Source organism: Pinus tabuliformis, chromosome 3_2 (assembly GCF_031772625.1).
Source record: "Pinus tabuliformis cultivar Carrire ecotype Pingquan chromosome 3_2, CPIR1, whole genome shotgun sequence".
NCBI lineage: Eukaryota > Viridiplantae > Streptophyta > Pinopsida > Pinales > Pinaceae > Pinus > Pinus tabuliformis.
In genome coordinates this window covers 1,181,391,658-1,181,412,047 of record NC_142302.1, presented here as the reverse complement: position 1 = coordinate 1,181,412,047, position 20,390 = coordinate 1,181,391,658, and the positions used below count along the sequence as shown (strand labels likewise).

Below are 20,390 nucleotides of genomic sequence, written 5' to 3'. Positions count from 1 at the left end.
GTGGTAAAGTTTGTTATAATTAATTTTGATTGATATGGATTAGTTCGTTGTTCTTATTATTTAAAGAGAACTAAAATATTTATAAAAAAACCAAAACATATAGGACAGGTTCACAAGAAATACACTGACTTCTTGCCATATACAGCATCATGGCGAAACGGTTGCCATTGCCATATACAGATCTAGCGATGGCGGGCAATGGCGATGTTAGAAGAACTCTTACGAAGAAGATAAGGTGCAACAACTCAAGCGGAGTCAACATCATCATAATTTAGCGGTTGGTGTATGCTGATAGAGGAGTCAACACCATCATAATTTAGTGGTTGGTGTATGCTGATAGAGGAATCAACACCATCATAATTTAGTGGTTGGTGTATCTAAAACTAGTAGAAGTAGAAGTGGTATAATTTAGTGTTTGGTGTATCTAAAACTAAGAGAAGTAAAAGTAGTTGTCAGCGTACATGATCTCAATGATGCGGTGGTGAAAATCTTTTTTTGGGATTTCTTAACGAGGTGAGTGTAAAAATCTAAATGCAAGGGTGAAAATCTAATATATTTGGATTTCTTAATCAGTTGAGTGTAAAAATTCAACATTCGATATATCCAAAATCTACTCATAAAAATGGTTATTAATTCAAATAATATATTCTCAATAAAATAAATGTGAAATCAAATACTTCCTCAAACTTAATTAAGAAAGAACTCAACCTAGGCTAAAAGTTTAATACCAAATTTAAGTTTTCTGTCCCACCAAAATCCACATATATTAATAAACTTCAAAACAACTTTCATTGCCTTTTGAGTGGTCTTGGATAGATCCTAGGGTGATCATTAGTTCACTTATCAATTTCCAATAAAGTGAGTGTGAAATTCCAACCAGAAGAACTAATGCTAATGCGCAGAAGGAGAGAGAACATCATCATAATGGAACGTTGAAGCTACCGAGGAATGCGCAGAAAAAGATAAGTACACATCAACAGTGGTAATGGAATATCGTAGTTAGTCCGAAATTAAGCTTCCAACTTTTTGCAATTATAGTTTTTTCGCTCTAGGTTCTAATAGATCTTCGCTTTATCCTGTTTTAGATTGATCGCTTTATCCTGTTTTAGATTGATCTGTTGGGGATTTTTTTTGAGAAAATCCCAAAAACAAACAAAGTAAACTTTACAGAGGTAATGTTTTGTTTCTATCTTTCCAGGATCTTTTGTGTACAGGGAAGCTTTTAATAAAAATTCTCATAACAGAGTATTACACAGCCATAAAAATATTTCTGTTCATTAAAATAAAATGCTTGAAACAACATTCATCCTCTTTCACTGAGAGGGATTTACCAAAAATACATTCAGCCAACTCTGATACATATTCATCCTCTTTGCTGAGAGGGATTCACCAAAATTACTTTCACCCATCAAAAACAAAACTATGTCTCCACCTGAGAATTCACTGTGCTGGGTTTACTGCTGTAAAACCCCTTTTTACTTTACTGGTGTAAAACTATTTTTACACATACTGCTGTAAAAATATTTTACACATACTGCTGTAAAACAAACTTTTACATATGCAGTAAACTTTTACATTACATTCACAATTTCAAAAATACCTGTGCGCTCTTTTCTTTTTGCATTTCAATGCAAATCCAATACATTCATAAATAAATCAACGCTGATCTATGCACTGCTGTGCATTTCCCTTGATTTTTCCACTGCTGCGAGCTTCAGGTTCATGCATGAGCAACGCTGGATATTCAAGCACACTACACAGTCCATTCCATTTTTTTATATCTATTAAACCCAAAACAATTACATACCATACGAGCTCCCTTGTTCTATCTTTTTGCACTGCTGTGCAATATTTTCTACTTGCATCATACACTGGGCAACTCATAACAAAAATTACACTGGCATATATGTTCCTTTTTTTCACCATGCACTACAGTGCATTTTACGACTTACCATTTTTTTAACCTACGCTGCCCCCTTTTTTTTAATACACAACGTGTGTGTTTCTTTCAATGTAATTCACATGTGAAAAACAAAAATGGTCAACACACGAAAACTGCCCATACTTCCGCGTGGTTGAGATTCAATGTTTTTACCAAACACTTACGAACCAGGTTTAATTTTCATTTAATTTCCTTTGCAGACAGGACGGCAGTCAAACTCAAACGTTTGATTCACTCCACGCAATGCATTAAATTCTGGCTCGTATGCAGGTTTGAATAGATCAACGGACGAGAATGCTGGAGCAGATCGGACGGCGGACAGAGATATCGGGAGGCCTTACTTGACTGAACGATAGCACCCGAGAATGTCAGACTTGCTTACGTATGGGGAGAGCCACGCGTCTGCACCATAAATACGAAAACTGCCTTCGCCGAAAAGTGGTCCAAGAAGTTTCAGACGGTTATGCTGAACGGTTTTGTGCTCCCGTCATTGTGCTTGCTGAGTCGGCATCCGTTGCTGCCCACGTCTGCCTGCAGCCTGCAACCTGCAGTTGGAATCAACAGTAGTAATGGAATATCGTAGTTAGTCCGAAATTAAGCTTCCAACTTTTTGCAATTAGAGTTTTTTTCGCTCTAGGTTCAGATCCTCGCTTTATCCTGTTTTAGATTGATCAAGGTGATATATTTCTGACGAGACTGAATCACATACCATCTTTATTTTTCGAAAGATACTCGACATCTTTTATAAAAATTATTTTCATTTTCCCGAGAACGAAGTAGAGAGATTTACCATAATTGACAGTGGAGACGCGTACATGCAGATGGAGAATATGGCGGCAGCGAAGCCGCAAAATAACTTTCTTGCATGCCCGTGCAATGCCAAGAGTGATACCCGGGCGACCATTGCAAAGAAAATGAGCACAGCGACCAGAAGGCCAAATATCTTCACCTGTTTCATCCACCACCATTCAAATGGGGATCACCATACTCAAATGTAATTTATAAATCAGTAGTAAACTTACCCTATATTACTTACCCTATATTTCTTGTTTCGAATATAGAAGAGGAACACAATCACGTGGCAGAGTTGCAGGACGGCTCCAGTTCCATTAACGGTGCTCACAAGAAGGTTATTAGGCGAGACAAACGGCAGGCCATACCATGCAGAGAGCAAACAATTCAAAAGTGTGGAAATATAAGGAAATCCAGGGAACTCTTCCGTCGATTTCTGCTTAATTATCTTCCAGAACGTAATTCTGCAGTGCCAGTCACATCAGAAACGAGAAACTGTTTGGAATTATATGAGCATCAATAAACTTTCTCATTAAAAGAAAACATAGGGTGGGGAAAACTCACAGGGGAACCAAGAAGAGTGTCAGTGCAGTGATATTCTGAGTTGAGTTTGAAGGGAGTGTTGGAAAAATCACTGTACCTCTATGAAATCTGTAATTTTCACTTGGGATTCTAGTTACTGTTTTGGAACATTTACCAACCCCTGCAAGTTTTGCGAATTTTGATGTAACTAAAAACCTCTTCATCATAGATCCGGAAAAAAAATGAATTGATAAAATCCCATACATATAAAATAAAATATCTTTAACCAGACATACTAAGAAAACACGAATTTTCAGTACTTCAATTGACACCATAGTCCATCAGTGTGAATTTCATCTGATTGAAACATCATACCTTGGTTAAAGGATGCCTTTACCACATTATTTAAGTTTGGTTACATAATTACATTATCAAGATTTGAAGATCTTTGAAGCCACAGTCAATAAGAACAATGAGATCTCTCAAAGCCACAGAGACTAAGAACACTGAGATCTCTCAAGCCACTTTCAGAAATTAAGCATACAGCACGCCCATAGATCCACACATATTCCCATTCAGGAATTCCGCACTCAGCAGGTTATTGTAACTTTAAACGCAACAGCACAAATGCACCATCAAAATCTCAAGTCGACATAGAGCAGCTAAGGTGTTCCCTCAGCCTCACGACTTGGTGCCATAATTTTGATTTGTTTGCTCGTGAAATTGAAGACCATTAATGGCGAGGTCCATCGGCCTTTGTCTGCCCATAAGATCCCATTTCCAATGCGGTCATGTGTTCAACCCTTGCCTTTCCGTCCTCCTCTACAGGAGGAGACAATGTCTTACCGCTCTTCTTCCTCCATTCTTTGTAAACAGCGTACAGAATCAACTGCATTGCTCCCAGCAGACTTCCAACCCCATTTGGTACCTGTGGATCCATAAATCCATTTAGAATTAACAGATCTATTTTTTAATACAGAATAATGTTAGGGGAAGATGGCCAGCTGCCAGTTGTTTGGAGTGCTATTGTTCAGTAAATTGCATTCATTCAATTGTTTCAAACTACATAATTAAATAGGCTCAAAAACGCTAAGAATATATATGTTAATCTAGTTTTACTTACACTTTGTAAATTGAAGTACTAGCATGACTAACACGTTTTAAATTTAGATTGTATATAAAGCCCCTAAAAGTCTATGCTAACAGAATATAACCTGGAGTAATTATCTCCAAACATCAACACAGAGTTATATAGTAATAGCGTAATTAACAAAGGTAAAAAATAGGCTTTAGGAAATAGTCCAACCGTTAAGTCAGGAAATTTAGTCCCCAAATCTTGTAATCCAATATTATTCATTCATGAAACAGCAACTATGTTATTCAAGATAACCAACAAAAATACCAGATAATTTATATATCTAAGCAACTAGGTTATTCGAGATAACCAACAAAAATACCAAATAGTTATCCAAAATATCTAATAAAAAGTCGATGTTACTGGAAGGTAAGCGTTTTTGTACTTACATAAACGAATGGATCGTTTCCCAAAAGGCCGAACATGAACCAGGAGGTGCCGCATAGGAAGACAAAGAGAGACAGGAAGAACGGCATATACTTTACGCTCTTCGTTTTAATCACCAACCTCTGCACATCATGGAAGTTCCAAAACTTCAGGTAACTTTAAATATAAAACATTATTTCATTTTTCCAGCTCTCCATTTTTAAGTCTCCTGCGACCTTGTGGTATCACCATAAATCACAATGCCAGAGAGGAGATAATGGTTTGGAAAAACAAATATGCCAGAGAGGAGATAATGGTTTGGAAAAACAAATTAGTGGTATAAAAGATTTTAGGCAGATTTTTGTAATATTTTGAAATCTCTTTTTTTTAATATGGGGTAATATATCATAATTCAGTGATCAAACTAGCGGCAGAATGCAGGTTGACTCTTATTTACGGAAACTCATGTCACTTAGAATTACTATGGGGTGGTTTTTAAAGGGGAAGGTTTTTATTGCTGACAGATGTTTCTAGATTTTGGGTTATTAAATTGTTTCCTTAAGTAAGGCTTAGACTTTCACTCTTGAGAGATGTTTCTAAGTCCTAGGCCATTAACCAGTTTACTTACATCAAACTCTTAGCTAAACAGAAATAATTGTAAGACATAGTCCATAACCAAAAAATATATAAACCAAGTAACATGAAATAATTATCGTACATTGATGTGTGGTTTGATTCTAAGTCCTAGGCCATTAACCAGTTTACTTACATCAGACTCTTAGCTAAACAGAAATAATTGTAAGACATAGTCCATAACCAAAAAATATATAAACCAAGTAACATGAAATAATTATCGTACATTGATGTGTGGTTTGACGGTAAGTCTACTTGGCAAAGCAACCGTAGTTCAAATCCCATGTTGAGTACACTGGCCTGCTATGGTGGATGCTCGAGAAGCAGATTCCCCACCCCCATCCCATATTGAGTACACTGGCCTGCTGTGGTGGATGCTCAAGAAGCAGATTCCCCACCCCCGATGCTCGAGAAACAGATTCCCTACCCCCCTTGGCCGCACGAGAGCTTGAGAAACAGATTCCCTATCCCCGGATGCTCGAGAAACAGATTCCCTACCCCCCTTGGCCGCACGAGAGTCTCGCTTTGCTAAAACCATAGGACCATAGGATCTTAGTATATCTACTTACAAGTGGTTGGATGTACTCTTGGTGTTGGCGGTTACGAGAATTAATCCTAGGTCTCCCATAGATTAAGACTCGCAGTTACCAATTCACATATAATTAAAAAACATCAAATAATTATCTCTAATTTCCATTCATTTTTATAATTCCAAAAATATGCTATAATATTCACTAATATTACTTTAGCACAACTTTATGTAATGTAAATAAAATAGCACAACTTTATGTAATGTAAATAAAATAATAAACAGTTACAATCCCCTTTACAGTCTCCTAAGGTGCCCTTTACTGTGTCTCTAGCTAAACAATCAGAAAACTTCCCTATCGAACCATTACTTTTTTTCTTCGAATAACGATTTTTAAATAAAGGGAACTATGCAGGGCATATAGCGAAAGAAAGCCGGAGAACCCATCGCTCAATGCGTGTCTTTCACTCTATACCAGACAAGTGTTTATCCGAAGGAATTAAAACAGTTGCATGTTGTCAGTACAAGATCACAGAGGAAAACCGTTACCGCCGAATTACATTCCCGTACCATATGAGCGAAGAATAAGGGAAAATATCTTTTAGGGGAAAAAAGGAATGTTGGCATTTACAGGGAAAGTTGGCGCATGGGGCGGTGCCGGGTTTTACTTTCTTTCCTCCGGAAAACAAGGTTAAACGCAGAAAGTATGCCTGTAAATGTCTAATGGTTGCTAAAGGAAAGGAAAGAGGTGGATCCATTATTGGGAATAGTGGAAATTTGAATAACTAACCTCTTCATAACGGTTTGGGATGGAATGGGGCGACTCCATAATTGAGTAGAGTGGAAATTTGAATGATTAACGTCTTCCTAACGGTTCGCTTATTTTTAATTAATACACGATGATTGCGACTTTGTTAGGTGATTAAAGTCTTTCTAAAAGTGGTAAAGTTTGTTGTAATTAATTTTGATTGATATGGATTAGTTCGTTGTCTTTATTATTTAAAGAGAACTAAAATATTTATAGAAAAACCAAAACATATAGGACAGGTTCACAAGAAATACATTGTTTTTTTTGCTATATTGCTCTGATTATCACTTTATGATTGACACCAATTTAAGGTTTATTAAACAAAAGGTATTACAGATTCATGTGCTGGTGTGTGTTCTGTGTTATTTAAGCAACAGATCGATCAGATTGTCAATACACAGACATTTAAATGGAAAGACAACAGAGAAATACAGTAAGCAACCACGAAGACACAAGCAATTTTAATAAGGAGTTCACCCTATTCTCCAGGGCTACGTATCTGGTTTAGCTTTCAGTGGTGGCCTTGTTTTATTGGGTCTTTGAGCAGAGAATTACAATGCAGGGACTCGATGGGAGTTCTCCTGAAGCAGGTTTGCTTGACAGGGTGATTCTTGGATTTCCTAGGCCACTGGAGTGCACAGACTCTTTTTCCGCCTACCAACTCTGTGACCTTCAGGTCTACAATGGATAGAGCCAAATATGATGCTTAGTCCGGATAGATTCCTCTATGGGATGGCTTGAATCTTCAAGCTCTGGTGTTCGATGCTGCCATTGGTTAGCTCGGCCCTATGTCTCTTCTGCTCTGTTTGCTATTCTCTATGTTCAATCCTCTCAAGGTTTATTGTTCCACCTCTATCGTCTCTTGACTCTCTCTGTGTCTACTTCCACTTCCACTCCCACTTGATTCGACTATCTCTGTTCATGGCTTTTAGCCATTCGTCCCCATGCCCATTCGGTTCCTCTTCCGCCTTTGTTGATTCACCTTCTGCTGCTGCGCTTGGAGTTCCCTGTTCGGTGTCAGCATGAACGCCTAGGGAGTGGCCACGTGTCCCCATCTAAATAGCACCAGCCTGCTCGTCAGTTCATTTCTTCAGTTATGTCGTGGATGTGTTCTTCCTCCACCGTGGTGGTCAAACGAACCTCAAATCTTTACAAACGCGGCTTAATCCTTCGTCGATTCTGCTTCCTCCATTGGGCACAATCTCAGCCATGCGATCTGGGTCCCCCAGATCCAATGTCGTATGCACGTCCCGCGCGGTTGACCTGCTCGACCTATAACGCGCGATCAACGATGGTTTTCTTTCACCTCCGCTGCCACGACGACGATCGTTAAGTGGGATCCCTCCGATTTCTCCAAAACAGTTTACCATTTGAGGGCGCCCCAATCAATACCGTCGGTTTCCGGAGCGCGGGTCCCACCTTGTACGATTAGTGCTTTTTGCCTTTCCCGGCCGTGGTTCTCCGGTTCGCCATGCGTCTAAGTGCTCGGGCTTCCCCCATTTCAGCCCTATTCGCCCAGCGATGCGCGATTAGCGCATCAAAAATCACCTCCTTTTCCCGATCCAGGGTTCCCAGGGGCTACTTTGACTTCCTGCGCAGTCTCCATGGGCCTCGGTCAGTGCGCTTTGACTGAAGTCTTCGTCGTTCCACGCTAGCTGCCACTACCACTGGTTCAGGGTGTTTTTGATCGTTGTTTTTGGAATTTTTAGGGATTCGTCCCAACCTGATACAGTCATGGTTCTTTGCCAGTGTTTGATGGATCTGATTCGGATCACGACCTTCCCACTGAAAGAGCTTTTGGACTACCAAAATTTGGTTTTCAAGCATTGACTAAGTGAGGGTATTTCTTTCTCACTTGTCCAATCTCAATCCACTTCGCACTGCTTAGCTTCGAACCTTTGACCCCAATCCTGAGGTATTCCACTTGTCCACTGCGCGTCGTCCTTACCTTGCTGTCCAGCATTGTGTCTTCCCGTAATTCATTAAGATATTCAGGTAGCAGGTCATCAACAGAAGGTAATTGACTATGCTCTTCAGGGTCCTCAATCATTGAAGGTTCAAACAACCTCAAGCAATTTGTGTGTATCACTGAGTAGATGTGCATATAAGCTGGTAGATCAAGGCGAAAAGCATTTTCACCAATCTTCTCAAGTATCCTGAAGGGTCCATACCTGATAGGTTTTAGCATTTTACCTTCACCTTGCATCCTGTCCTTGCTGATATACAGCGACACTTGGTCTCCAACTTGAAAACTATGCTCCATTTGATGCTTATCGTGCCTAGCCTTGTACTTGGCCTGGATCTTTTCCAACTATTCCTGTACTGCCTAGTGGATCTCTTGGATCTGTTCAATGAACCTAGTTGCCTTGTCCACATCACTGTGTCTATCAACCATGGTATCTTTACCAAAGAAAAAATCCAAAGAAGACCTTGGTATGAAACCAAAACAGGTTTCAAAAGGAGATCTCTGTGTAGAAGAGTGTTTGGCTCTATTGTAAGCATGCTGCACATAACACAAGTGTTCATCCCAAAGCTTAGGGTGTTTGCTGCAATATCCTTTCAGTAATTGGATCACCGTCCTGTTAACTACTTCTGTCTGACCATCTGTTTGTGGATGAAAAGCTGTGCTTTTCTTTAACTTAGTGTCCATTAGTTCCCACATACTTGACCAAAACTCCCCCACAGACCGGGTGTCTCGATCAGATACAATAGAAGTGGGTAATCCAAAATGAACCCATACATGTTCAAAGAACAATTTTGCAATTTGTTCAGTTGTAATCTGTTTACTATAGGGTATCAAAATACACATTTTGCTGAACCTATCCACAACAACATATATATAATCATGACTTTTCCTAGATTTAGGCAGTCCTCCAACAAAATCCATGGAAATGTTTTCCCAAGGGTGAGAAGGAACTGGCAATGGAGTGTATAAGCCTAGTTTTTTGTCGCTGGGCTTGCTTTTAGCACACATAGCACATCCTTTTACATATCTAGAAACTGTCTCACTCATTCTAGGCCAATAGCAGAACCTTTGTTTTACTTACCCCAAAGTGACCTGATATCAGAGAAGTGTGTGCTTCCCTAATTATCTTTACTCTCTCAGTTTGTGGAATGCAGAGTTTCCCACAATGATATAAGAGTCGGTCCTTCATGTGATAGTCCAATTCTTTTATTCTTTTGCCTTGACTCAAAGTTGCATATATATCTTTAAAGTCCATGTACTGAGCATACTATTCTATGTAGCTTTCATGCAGCATAGAATTATGCTTAAGTATGGTAGATGCATTTATAATGGGTCTAGATAACATGTCTGCAACCTTGTTATGTATGCTCTTTTTATATCTGATGACTAAATGAAACTGTTGTAAAAAATCCATCTATCTGTAATGTCTTGATTGTTGCAACTTAGTTTGGGAGTGTAGGTATTGAAGTGGTTGATGATCAGTATGTATTACTGTTTCTTTGCCCATTAAGTAATGTTTCCATTTTTTTACACTCTGAACTAATGCATACAATTCTTTATCATATGTAGGATAGTTAACTACTGCAGGATTAAAAGTCTCAGAATGATAACATATGGTTTTACCGTGCTGTGTCAACACTGCTCCCATGGCACAATCACTGGCATCAGTTTGGATCTCAAATGGTCTTTGGAGATCTGGCAGTGCTAGTACCGGTGCTGTACTAATCTTTTCTTTCAAGGTGTCGAAGGCTTTCTGTTGTTTGCCTCCCCACTGAAACACCTTATTCAATCCTGTCAATGCATGTAAGGGAGTTGCAATTGAGGAAAAATTTGAAATGAACTTCCTCCAATATTGTGCTGCTCCTAAGAAGCTTTTCACTTCTGTAGTAGACTTGGGTTTAGGCCAGTTTACAATCACTGCCACTTTAGAGGGATCTATTTTCAATTCACCTCCCCCTACTATGTGACCCAAATAATTTAAAGAGATTTTGCCAAATTCACATTTGGAGAGTTTAACATAAAGTTTTTCTCTTTTCAAAACATCTAATGTCCGCTTAACATGTCTTAAATGTTCTTCCCACATTTTACTAAAAATCAGAATGTCATCCAGATACACAATAACAAAATCATCATGAAAAGGTCTGAGTACATCATTCATTAATCTCATGAAAGTAGTAGGAGCATTAGTTAGGCCAAAAGGCATAACCAGCCATTCATACAATCCCTGCTTTGTTTTGAAAACAGTCTTCCATGCATCTTGCTCTGCAACTTTGACCTGATGGTATCCATTGTGCAAATCCAGCTTGGTGAAATAAACAGCTTCCTTCAATTGATCTAAAAGATCATCTATGTGAGGAAGGGGATAACGATTTTTTATTGTTATCTTATTTAGTGCTCGGTAGTCAATGCACATTCTCCACGAGCCATCTTTCTTTCTCACCAAAACGATTGGTGACCCACATGGTGATGTGCTAGGCCTGATGAACCCTTTCTCGAGCAACTCCTACACCTGCTTCTTGATTTTAGCATTCTGTAAAGCAGACAACCTGTACATCCCAATGTTAAGCAATGGAACATCTTGCTGCAAAGTAATATCATGTACTATTCCCTTTTTGGGTGGCAGACCTTTAGGTTCTTGGAACAAGACATCATATTCTGAAACAATCTTTTCTATATCAGCTTGTTGATCAGCATTACAACCCTCAAATACATTGGTTTTATCAGGTTTCTTTTCCTTTACAACCATTAGTAGGAACTGTTTGCATGAATTTATCATTCTTTTCATTTGTCCTGAGTTTATGAGAGTATAATTATTCTTGAGCTTGTGAGCTCTTACAAAGTATTCGATTCCACCTTTAACAAGTAGATACTTGTTCTCAGCTCTATAGAAAATAGCCTTTCTATCATACAAGTAAGGACTTCCTAAAACAATTCCACATATATCCAAAGGAATTACATCTAACTCAACCTCATCTACAAATGCTGACCCAAAAGAAAACTTGAGTTTGCACTGTCTAGTCACTTGTAGTTGTGCTTTATCATTCAACCATCCTAATGGGTATGGTTTCTTATGAGGTGTAGTTGCTAATCCCAATTTCTTTACAATTGCTTCAGAAATTAGATTTACTTGTGAGCCACTATCAAACAAAGTATCAATCTTTTGATTTTTGGAAACAACTCGAATATGGAAAAGCTCATGCCTTTTTCTCTCATGTTCTTCATCAATAACAAATTGAGCAGAATTACTAGTAGATACTTCAGAATTCTTACCTTTTATACCTGTGGCTGCAATGATTGTTTCATCTCCCGAGTTTGACCCCAAATCTTTCTGAATAGTTGCAGCAGTCTTCTTCTTCTTGCCCTCGGACTTCTTAGGTCTCAGCTCTAGATGCAGAATCCAATAGTGTTCATCATCATGCCCATCCTTTTTACAGTGAGTGCATGAAGCTTTGCTTTTCTGTGCAGTGTTAGCCTTCCTTGCTTTCCACTTCTGCTTTCTTTTCTCCTTGCTCTTGCTTACAGTGGGTTGGGATGGTCCCCCAACTTCTGGATTTCCATTCTTTTCTCTAGCTTCTAGATGAGTAGCTTGTACAGATACCTCATCTATACTAGTGGGATTAAACATGAGGATGGTATGCCTCATGTAGCTGTGTAGACCACCAATGTACTTCAAAAGAGTTTCTGGTGAGTCTAATGAGATACCCAACATCAATGCTCTCTTTATGAACTCTTGAGTATACCCTTGTACACTTTGCCCTTTCAACTACCGAAGAGTTTGCCAACTCATTATGGCTTGTTGCATGTAGGCCAATGGATAGAACTGCTTTTTGATTGCAGCAACAAATTCACTCCAGACAGAGATGGTCTTACCATGCTTCTTCATATTAGCTTGGGTTTTGCCTTCCCACCAAACCAAGGCAGTGCCTCCCAGGCGTAGGCTTGCCAACTGAATCTTACTCTTGTCCGAGTCTATGTTTCGTACCCTGCAATATATATCAATTTGTCTAATCCAATTGTCCAACTTTTCAGCATTTAGATCTCCATCATATATAGGCAAATAAAATTTAACATCTAACTTAATCAAAGATGCTTTCTTATTATGCACAGGGCTATTAGGAGGTGTGAGAAAGCTTTTCGCTTTCCCCTTTCCTTTTGAGTGGTCATGGGAATGAGACTCATCTTTTTCTTTATCTTGTTTAGAACCCGATGAATCTTCATCCTTATGCTTTCTAAAGTCCCTATACATTTCTTCTACCATAGACTTTATAGCTAGGAAACTTTCTATGAATTGAGGGCCCATAGAACCTTCCTCTGACATTGTCTTCCAAGGATGGACTCTCCCAATTTCAAGGTTAGTTTCCACCAACTCTCCTTCTCCTAATTTGAGCTTTGATCTAGTGAACATTTATAGCTAAACCAACACAAGCTTGTCTAACCTTACAGCCTACTGCTCTGATACCACTTGATCTGATAATCACCCTATGAGTGACACCAATTTAAGGTTTATTAAACAAAAGGTATTACAGACTCATGTGCCGGTGTGTGTTTTGTGTTATTTAAGCAACAGATCAATAAGAGTTCCAATACACAGACATTTAAATGGAAAGACAACAGAGAAATACAGTAAGAAACCACAAAGACACAAGCAATTTTAATAAGAAGTTCACCCTATTCTCCAGGGCTATGTCTCCAGTCCAGCTTTCAATGGTGGCCTTGTTTAATTGGGTCTTTGAGCAGAGAATTACAATGTAGAGACTCGATGGGAGTTTTCCTGAAGCAGGTTTGCTTGGCAAGGTGATTCCTAGATTTCCCAGGCCACTGGAGTGCACAGACTCTTCTTCCTCCTACCAGCTCTGTGACCTTTAGGTCTACAATGGACAAAGCCAAATATGATGCTCAGTCCGGACAGATTCCTCTATGGGATGGCTTGAATCTTCAAGCTCTGGTGCTCGATGCTGCCACTGGTCAGCTCGGCCCTCTGTCTCTTTTGCTCTGTTTGTTGTTCTCTGTGTTCAGTCCTCTCAGGGTTCACTATTCCACCTTTGTCGTCTCTCGACTCTCTCTGTGTCTACTTCCACTTCCAATCCCACTTGATTCGACTGTCTCTGTTCATGGCTTTTAGCCATTCGTCCCCATGCTCATTCGGTTCCTCTTTCGCCTCTGTCGATTCACCTTCTGCAACTGCGTTTGGAGTTCCCTGTTCGGTGTCAGCATGAACGCCCAGGGAGTGGCCACATGTCCCCATCTAAACAGCGCCAACCTGCTCGTCGGTTCATTTCTTCAGTTACGTCATGGATGCGTTCTTCCTCCACTGTGGCGGTCAAACGGACCTTAAATCTTTACAAACGTGGCTTAGTCCTTCATCGATTCTGCTTCCTCCATCGGGCGCAATCTCAGCCGTCCAATCTGGGTCCCCCAAATCCAACGTCGTAAGCACGTCCCACACAGTTGACTTGCTCAACCGATAACGCGTGATCAACGACGGTTTTCTCTCACTTCCGCCGCTACGCGTTGATCATTAAGTGGGATCACTCCGCTTTCTCGAAAACCGTTTACCATTTGAGGGCGCACCAATCAATACCGTCGGTTTCCAGAGCGCGGGTCCCGCCTTGTACGATTAACACTTTTTGCCTTTCCCGCCCACAGTTCTCCAGTTCGCCATGTGTCCAAGTGGTTAGGCTTCCCCCATTTCGGCACTGTTCGCCCAACCTAGCGCGCACATCAAAAATCACCTCCTTTTCCCGATCCGAGGCTCCCAAGGGCTACTTTGACCACCTGCGCAGTCTCCATGGGCCTCGATTAGCACGTTTTGACCGAGGTTCTCATCGTTCCACGTTGGCTGCCACTGCCACTGGTTCAGGGTGTTTTTGATCACTGTTTTTGGAATTTTTAAAGATTCGTCCTGACCTGATACAATCATGGTTCTTTGCCAGTCTTTGATGGATCTGATTCGGATCACATATACAACATCATAGTGAAACGGTTGCCATATACAGATCTAGCGATGGCGGGCGATGGCGATGTTAGAAGAACTCATACGGAGAAGATAAAGTGTAACAACTGAAGCGGAGTCAACATCATCATAATTTAGCGGTTGGTGTACGCTGATAGAGGAGTCAACACCATCATAATTTAGTGGTTGGTGTATCTAAAACTAGTAGAAGTAGAAGTGGTATAATTTAGTGTTTGGTGTATCTAAAACTAAGAGAAGTAAAAGTAGTTGTTAGTGTACATGATCTCAATGATGCGATGGCGAAAATCTAATTTTTTTGGATTTCTTAACCAGGTGAGTGTAAAAATCTAAATGCCAGGGTGAAAATTTAATATTTTTGGATTTCTTAATCAGTTGAGTGTAAAAATCCAACACTCAATTGATATATGCAAAATTTACTCATAAAAATTGTTATTAATTCAAATAATATATTCTCAATAAAGTGAGTGTGAAATCGAATACTTCCTCAAACTCAATTAAGAAATCAACCTAGCCTAGAAGTTTAATACCAAATTTAAGTTTTCGGTCCCACCCAAATCCACATATATTAAGTAAGAACTCAACCTAGGCCAAAAGTTTAATACCAAATTTAAGTTTTCTATCCCACCAAAATCCACATATATTAATAAACTTCAAAACAACTTTCATTGCCTCTTGAGTGGTCTTGGATATATCCTAGGGTGATCATTAGTTCACTTATCAATTTCCAATAAAGTGAGTGTGAAATTCCAACCAGAAGAACTAATGCTAATGCGCAGAAGGAGAGAGAACATCATCATAATGGGACGTTGAAGCTACCGAGGAATGCGCAGAAAAAGATAACAACTTTCATTGCCTCTTGAGTGGTTGGATATATCCTAGGGTGATCATTAGTTCACTTATCAATTTCCAATAAAGTGAGTGTGAAATTCCAACCAGAAGAACTAAGGCTAATGCGCAGAAGGAGAGAGAACATCATCATAATGGGACGTTGAAGCTACCGAGGAATGCGCAGAAAAAGATAACAACTTTCATTGCCTATTGAGTGGTCTTGGATATATCCTAGGGTGATCATTAGTTCACTTATCAATTTCCAATAAAGTGAGTGTGAAATTCCAACCAGAAGAACTAATGCTAATGCGCAGAAGGAGAGAGAACATCATCATAATGGGACGTTCAAGCTACCGAGGAATGCGCAGAAAAAGATAAGTACACATCAACAGTAGTAATGGAATATCGTAGTTAGTCAGAAATTAAGCTTCCAACTTTTTGCAATCAGAGTTTTTTCGCTCCAGGTTCTAATAGATCCTCGTTTTATCCTGTTTTAGATTGATCAAGGTGATATATTTCTGATGAGACTGAATCACATACCATCTTTATTTTTCCAGAGATACTCGACATCTTTTATAAAAATTATTTTCATTTTCCCGAGAACGAAGTAGAGAGATTTACCATAATTGACAGTGGAGACGCGTACATGCAGATGGAGAATATGGCGGCAGCGAAGCCGCAAAATAACATTCTTGCATGCCCGTGCAATGCCAAGAGTGATACCAGGGCGACCATTGCAAAGAAAATGAGCACAGCGACCAGAAGACCAAATATCTTCACCTGTTTCATCCACCACCATTGAAATGGGGATCACCATACTCAAATGTAATTTATAGATCAGTAGTAAACTTACCCTATATTACTTACCCTATATTTCTTGTTTCGAATATAGAAGAGGAACACAATCACGTAGCAGAGTTCCAGGACGGCTCCAGTTCCATTAACGGTGCTCACAAGAAGGTTATTAGGCGAGACAAACGGCAGGCCATACCATGCAGAGAGCAAACAATTCAAAAGTGTGGAAATATAAGGAAATCCAGAGAACTCTTCCGTCGATTTCTGCTTAATTATCTTCCAGAACGTAATTCTGCAGTGCCAGTCACATCAGAAACGAGAAACTGTTTGGAATTATATGAGCATCGATAAACTTTCTCATTAAAAGAAAACATAGGGTGGGGAAAACTCACAGGGGAACTAAGAAGAGCGTCAGTGCAGTGATATTCCCTGTCATGAAACAAGAAATTATACATCAAGAAACCTGCAAAAAACTTCATGCAACCAAGACATTAAAGTCGACGAAGCGTGTATACGCACCAAAGATCCCGAAAATGAAATGTGCAATCAACATTTTCCTATCTTCGCTGCGTTCCGCTGGGTGATGATAGATTTTCTATGCACTTTGCCAGAAGGGATGATTAACGTAGAAACGGTTCAGTACATAGGCACTCATGAAGCTTCCAGAGGACCAGTGACAACCATGAACAAAACCAAATGAATGGCAACTTATACATAGTTCTCGCAGTAGGATATCAGCTAGTTTGCACTGTATACAAATATACCAAACCCTAATCGTACTAGGAGACCTGCAGTTCAAAGACTTGACTTCCTGTATACACACCCTGTAGGATCCAAAGTTCAAATGTGTGGCGGTTCCTCTTGTGATAAGACTACCTCATGAGTCATCAGTTATGCCCGGGTCCCGCTGATTTTAATGACAAATGGCATTCCCTTCCGTGTCTTTGAAAATAACTCCTATTTCATACACCATAGAAAAGTAAATGCTCCCTGACATGTAAGGCAGATAGCTTTCGCCCTCTCTTTCCAGGTTGCTATCTCGATTTGCGTGCTGTCACTGAAAGGGCTGCTATCTCGATTCGCGTGCTGTCACTGAAAAAGCTAAAGCTATCTGCGTTACATGTCAGAGAGCATTTACTTTTCTATTTGAAATAAGAATTGCCAATTTTAATGGGGATTAGCGTCACTTTCCCGTCTTATCGTTGGACGATTTGACTGCCTACATATCATGTTGGACTGTTGTAGTTGAGTTATTATTATTTTCATTTTGATCGTTTGGGATTTCGTCCACACAAAGTGGAAAGAGAAAATGGTAGGCAATATGCGAGAACGAACGAATGGGTTATTTTCTTTTCCAGTTTTGGGAGCCAGATTGAATACATACAGTTTAGTTTAGGTTAGAGGTGAAAGTTAGTTCAAGTTAGTGTGGGATGGAAGAAAGATTTGCTTATTAATAGGATTTTATTATTAAAATTGTGTGAAGATAAATTATGTTTAGATGTCTTTTAGTTTATTTTTCCAAAAATATCTCTTATCCTCAGCTTTTTTGGATAAGATTTGAAACAACTAATAAATTTATCTTGTCATTCATAATGTTTAGAAAAATAACTTTTTCACATCAATTACATCAATATTTTTTTGGGATCGATAAATCCAACTACTATAGTTCATCTTCATAACATAAATAAAAAATCTGATCTAAATTGAAAAAGCTATTTCTCTTAATAGATAAGATCAATTAAAAGTTTTACTCCACTTAGCGTAAACACTAACAAAACAATTAAAATTTCAGATAAGATTTCAGAAAAGATAATAATTTTTTTAAAATTATGATGTGATGCGATTATATACACTAATTTTAGAGAAAGAGTTTAATATTTAATAGTTTTTCAGTGTCATAATGATTGGTTGAAAATTTAATATTTAATAGTTTTTTTAGTGTTATAATGATGAGTTGAAAGTTTAATATTTAATAGTTTTTTAGTGTCATAATGATGGGATGAAAGTTCAACATTTAAAAAAGTCATAATGATGAGTTGAAAGTTTAATATTTAATAGTTTTTTAGTGTTATAATGATAAGTTGAAAGTTTAATATTTAATAGTTTTTTAGTGTCATACTGATGGTTGAAAGTTCAATATTTAATAATTAATAGTTTTTTAGTGTCATAAATCATAACATAAATAAAAAATCTGATCTAAATTGAAAAAGCTATTTCTCTTAATAGATAAGATCAATTAAAAGTTTTTAAGTTAGCGTAAACACTAACAAAACAACTAAAATTTCAGATAAGATTTCGAAAAAGTGAAAAGGGATGTGAAAAATACTGAGACATAACCTGGTCCGAATATGAATCTCACGGGTATATACTTTACCACTGGAACACGTAATACTTGTTGAAGAGAATAATATCATGTGGATCTCAAAAGGGCAGCAGAATTGGGAACCGCAATGAATACCTTTAACCAGATGGCAAGGAGCAAATAAACAATCATATACCACTAGATGGACTGATTCTTCATCGTTATCAATGGTTTTACACTTACCGTACAGAGAGTTTGACAATCACTCCCGAGAAACCACTTTAATATATATTCCTTTTATCATCATTATTGCTCTTACAATATATTCCTTTTATCAATGTTTCATTTTTAACTATCAGCACCACCTTGGTTATGATTTATTTCCAAATTAAGCAAACAGATAGCAATTTATTATGATCCATGGTTATATATATATTTTTATTTCCAAATTAAGCAAACAGATAGCAATTTATTATGATCCATGGTTATATATATATATTTTTTCACGGTTATAAAATTCATTAACTGTATTATCTTTCTTTTTCGAGAAATATATATATATATATATATATATATATATATATATTTTTTTTTTGAGGGTATTTAATGATTAAGAATAATTTTTTTTATAAATTTTATTAATTAAATTACAAGGTAGATATTATAATAATTTTTTTTAAATTATGATGTGATGCCATTATATACACTAATTTTAGAGAAAGAGTTTAATATTTAATAGTTTTTCAGTGTCATAATTATGGGTTAAAAGTTTAATATTTAATAGTTTTTTAGTGTCATGATGGGTTGAAAATTTAATATTTAATAGTTTTTTAGTGTCATAATGATTGGTTGAAAGTTCAATATTTAATAGTTTTTTAGTGTCATAAAGATGAGTGTTTTCAACCCATGAGATTTTAATGTTCCAATGGTCTCTCTAACTATGTAGCTCATTACAATTTGTTAGTATTTTAATAATGTTGGAAACCCAATATACTTTTGATGCTCTAGATTATGGTTGATCACCTCATCATAATATATTATTTGTATTACATTGCTAATTCTTTATACCACCACAATTTCATATTAAATTTAAAAGTAATAATATTTTTACTATGGTTGCTCCTTTAGTATAATAATCTTTTCAATTATTCCCTAATAATTTGGCCAAGACTTAATGATTAATAAAACACAGAGATACACATATTGAGCGTATTTAATAATTAAAAATATGTAATTTAAAAAAATAAATTTTAGCTTTTAAACCAAATGTAGGTATTGTAATAAATATTTTAAAATTATTATTTGATATGTGTATACAATAATCTTAGAGAAAGAGGTTTCATGTTTAACACCTTCTAAGTTTCACAAAGATGAGAACTTCTTTCAACCCGTGGTATTTTAGTGTTCAATGGCCTCTTTCACTATGCATCTCACTAAAGTTTGTTCTTATTTTAGCAGCGGTAAACACCAAGATACTTTTGATATTCTAGATTATGGATGATTACCTCATTATAATAATTTATTTGTCTTCTACCTTCTTATTCTTTATACCACCACAATTTCTTATTACATCTAAATGTAATAATGTTTTTGATATGATTGTTCATTTTGTATAGTGTTTCCATTCTTTACTCCCCAATAACTTATCTAAGACATAACATTTTTATGCCAACTTTTCAATGGAGTTTGAAACAATTTTAGGAAGTGATTTTTCGAATTTTACTCAATGGCAAAGGGATTATTATCCCATAGACCCTACTTAAATATCTACCAGAAGGTGGATAGATAACACGACTAA

The 20,390-nt window shown here is 37.7% G+C and overlaps 2 protein-coding genes across 3 annotated transcripts; both read right to left on the bottom strand.

Annotated features, from left to right (window-relative positions):
* Positions 1 to 1,960: 1,960 nt before the first annotated feature.
* Positions 1,961 to 3,483, bottom strand: LOC149184935 (bidirectional sugar transporter SWEET1a-like). The gene is made up of 4 exons (XM_089415485.1): positions 3,299 to 3,483; positions 2,979 to 3,198; positions 2,733 to 2,891; positions 1,961 to 2,487 (listed from the first exon to the last, which is right to left on the bottom strand). The coding sequence occupies exons 1-4, from the start codon at positions 3,481 to 3,483 to the stop codon at positions 2,404 to 2,406; spliced, it is 648 nt and encodes a 215-aa protein (XP_089271611.1). The 3' UTR covers positions 1,961 to 2,403.
* On the bottom strand, positions 3,192 to 17,072 carry LOC149184934 (bidirectional sugar transporter SWEET1-like). 2 transcript variants are annotated; one of them, XR_016257341.1, is made up of 7 exons: positions 16,810 to 17,072; positions 16,683 to 16,719; positions 16,363 to 16,582; positions 16,117 to 16,275; positions 4,781 to 4,900; positions 3,632 to 4,184; positions 3,192 to 3,437 (listed from the first exon to the last, which is right to left on the bottom strand). XR_016257341.1 is itself a non-coding variant. In XM_089417749.1 (6 exons), the coding sequence occupies exons 1-6, from the start codon at positions 16,841 to 16,843 to the stop codon at positions 3,990 to 3,992; spliced, it is 765 nt and encodes a 254-aa protein (XP_089273875.1). In that variant the 5' UTR covers positions 16,844 to 17,072; the 3' UTR covers positions 3,541 to 3,989. The 2 variants fall into 2 exon arrangements, 1 of the variants encoding a protein (XP_089273875.1); XM_089417749.1 differs by lacking the exon at positions 3,192 to 3,437 and having other exon boundaries at positions 3,541 to 4,184.
* Positions 17,073 to 20,390: the final 3,318 nt, after the last annotated feature.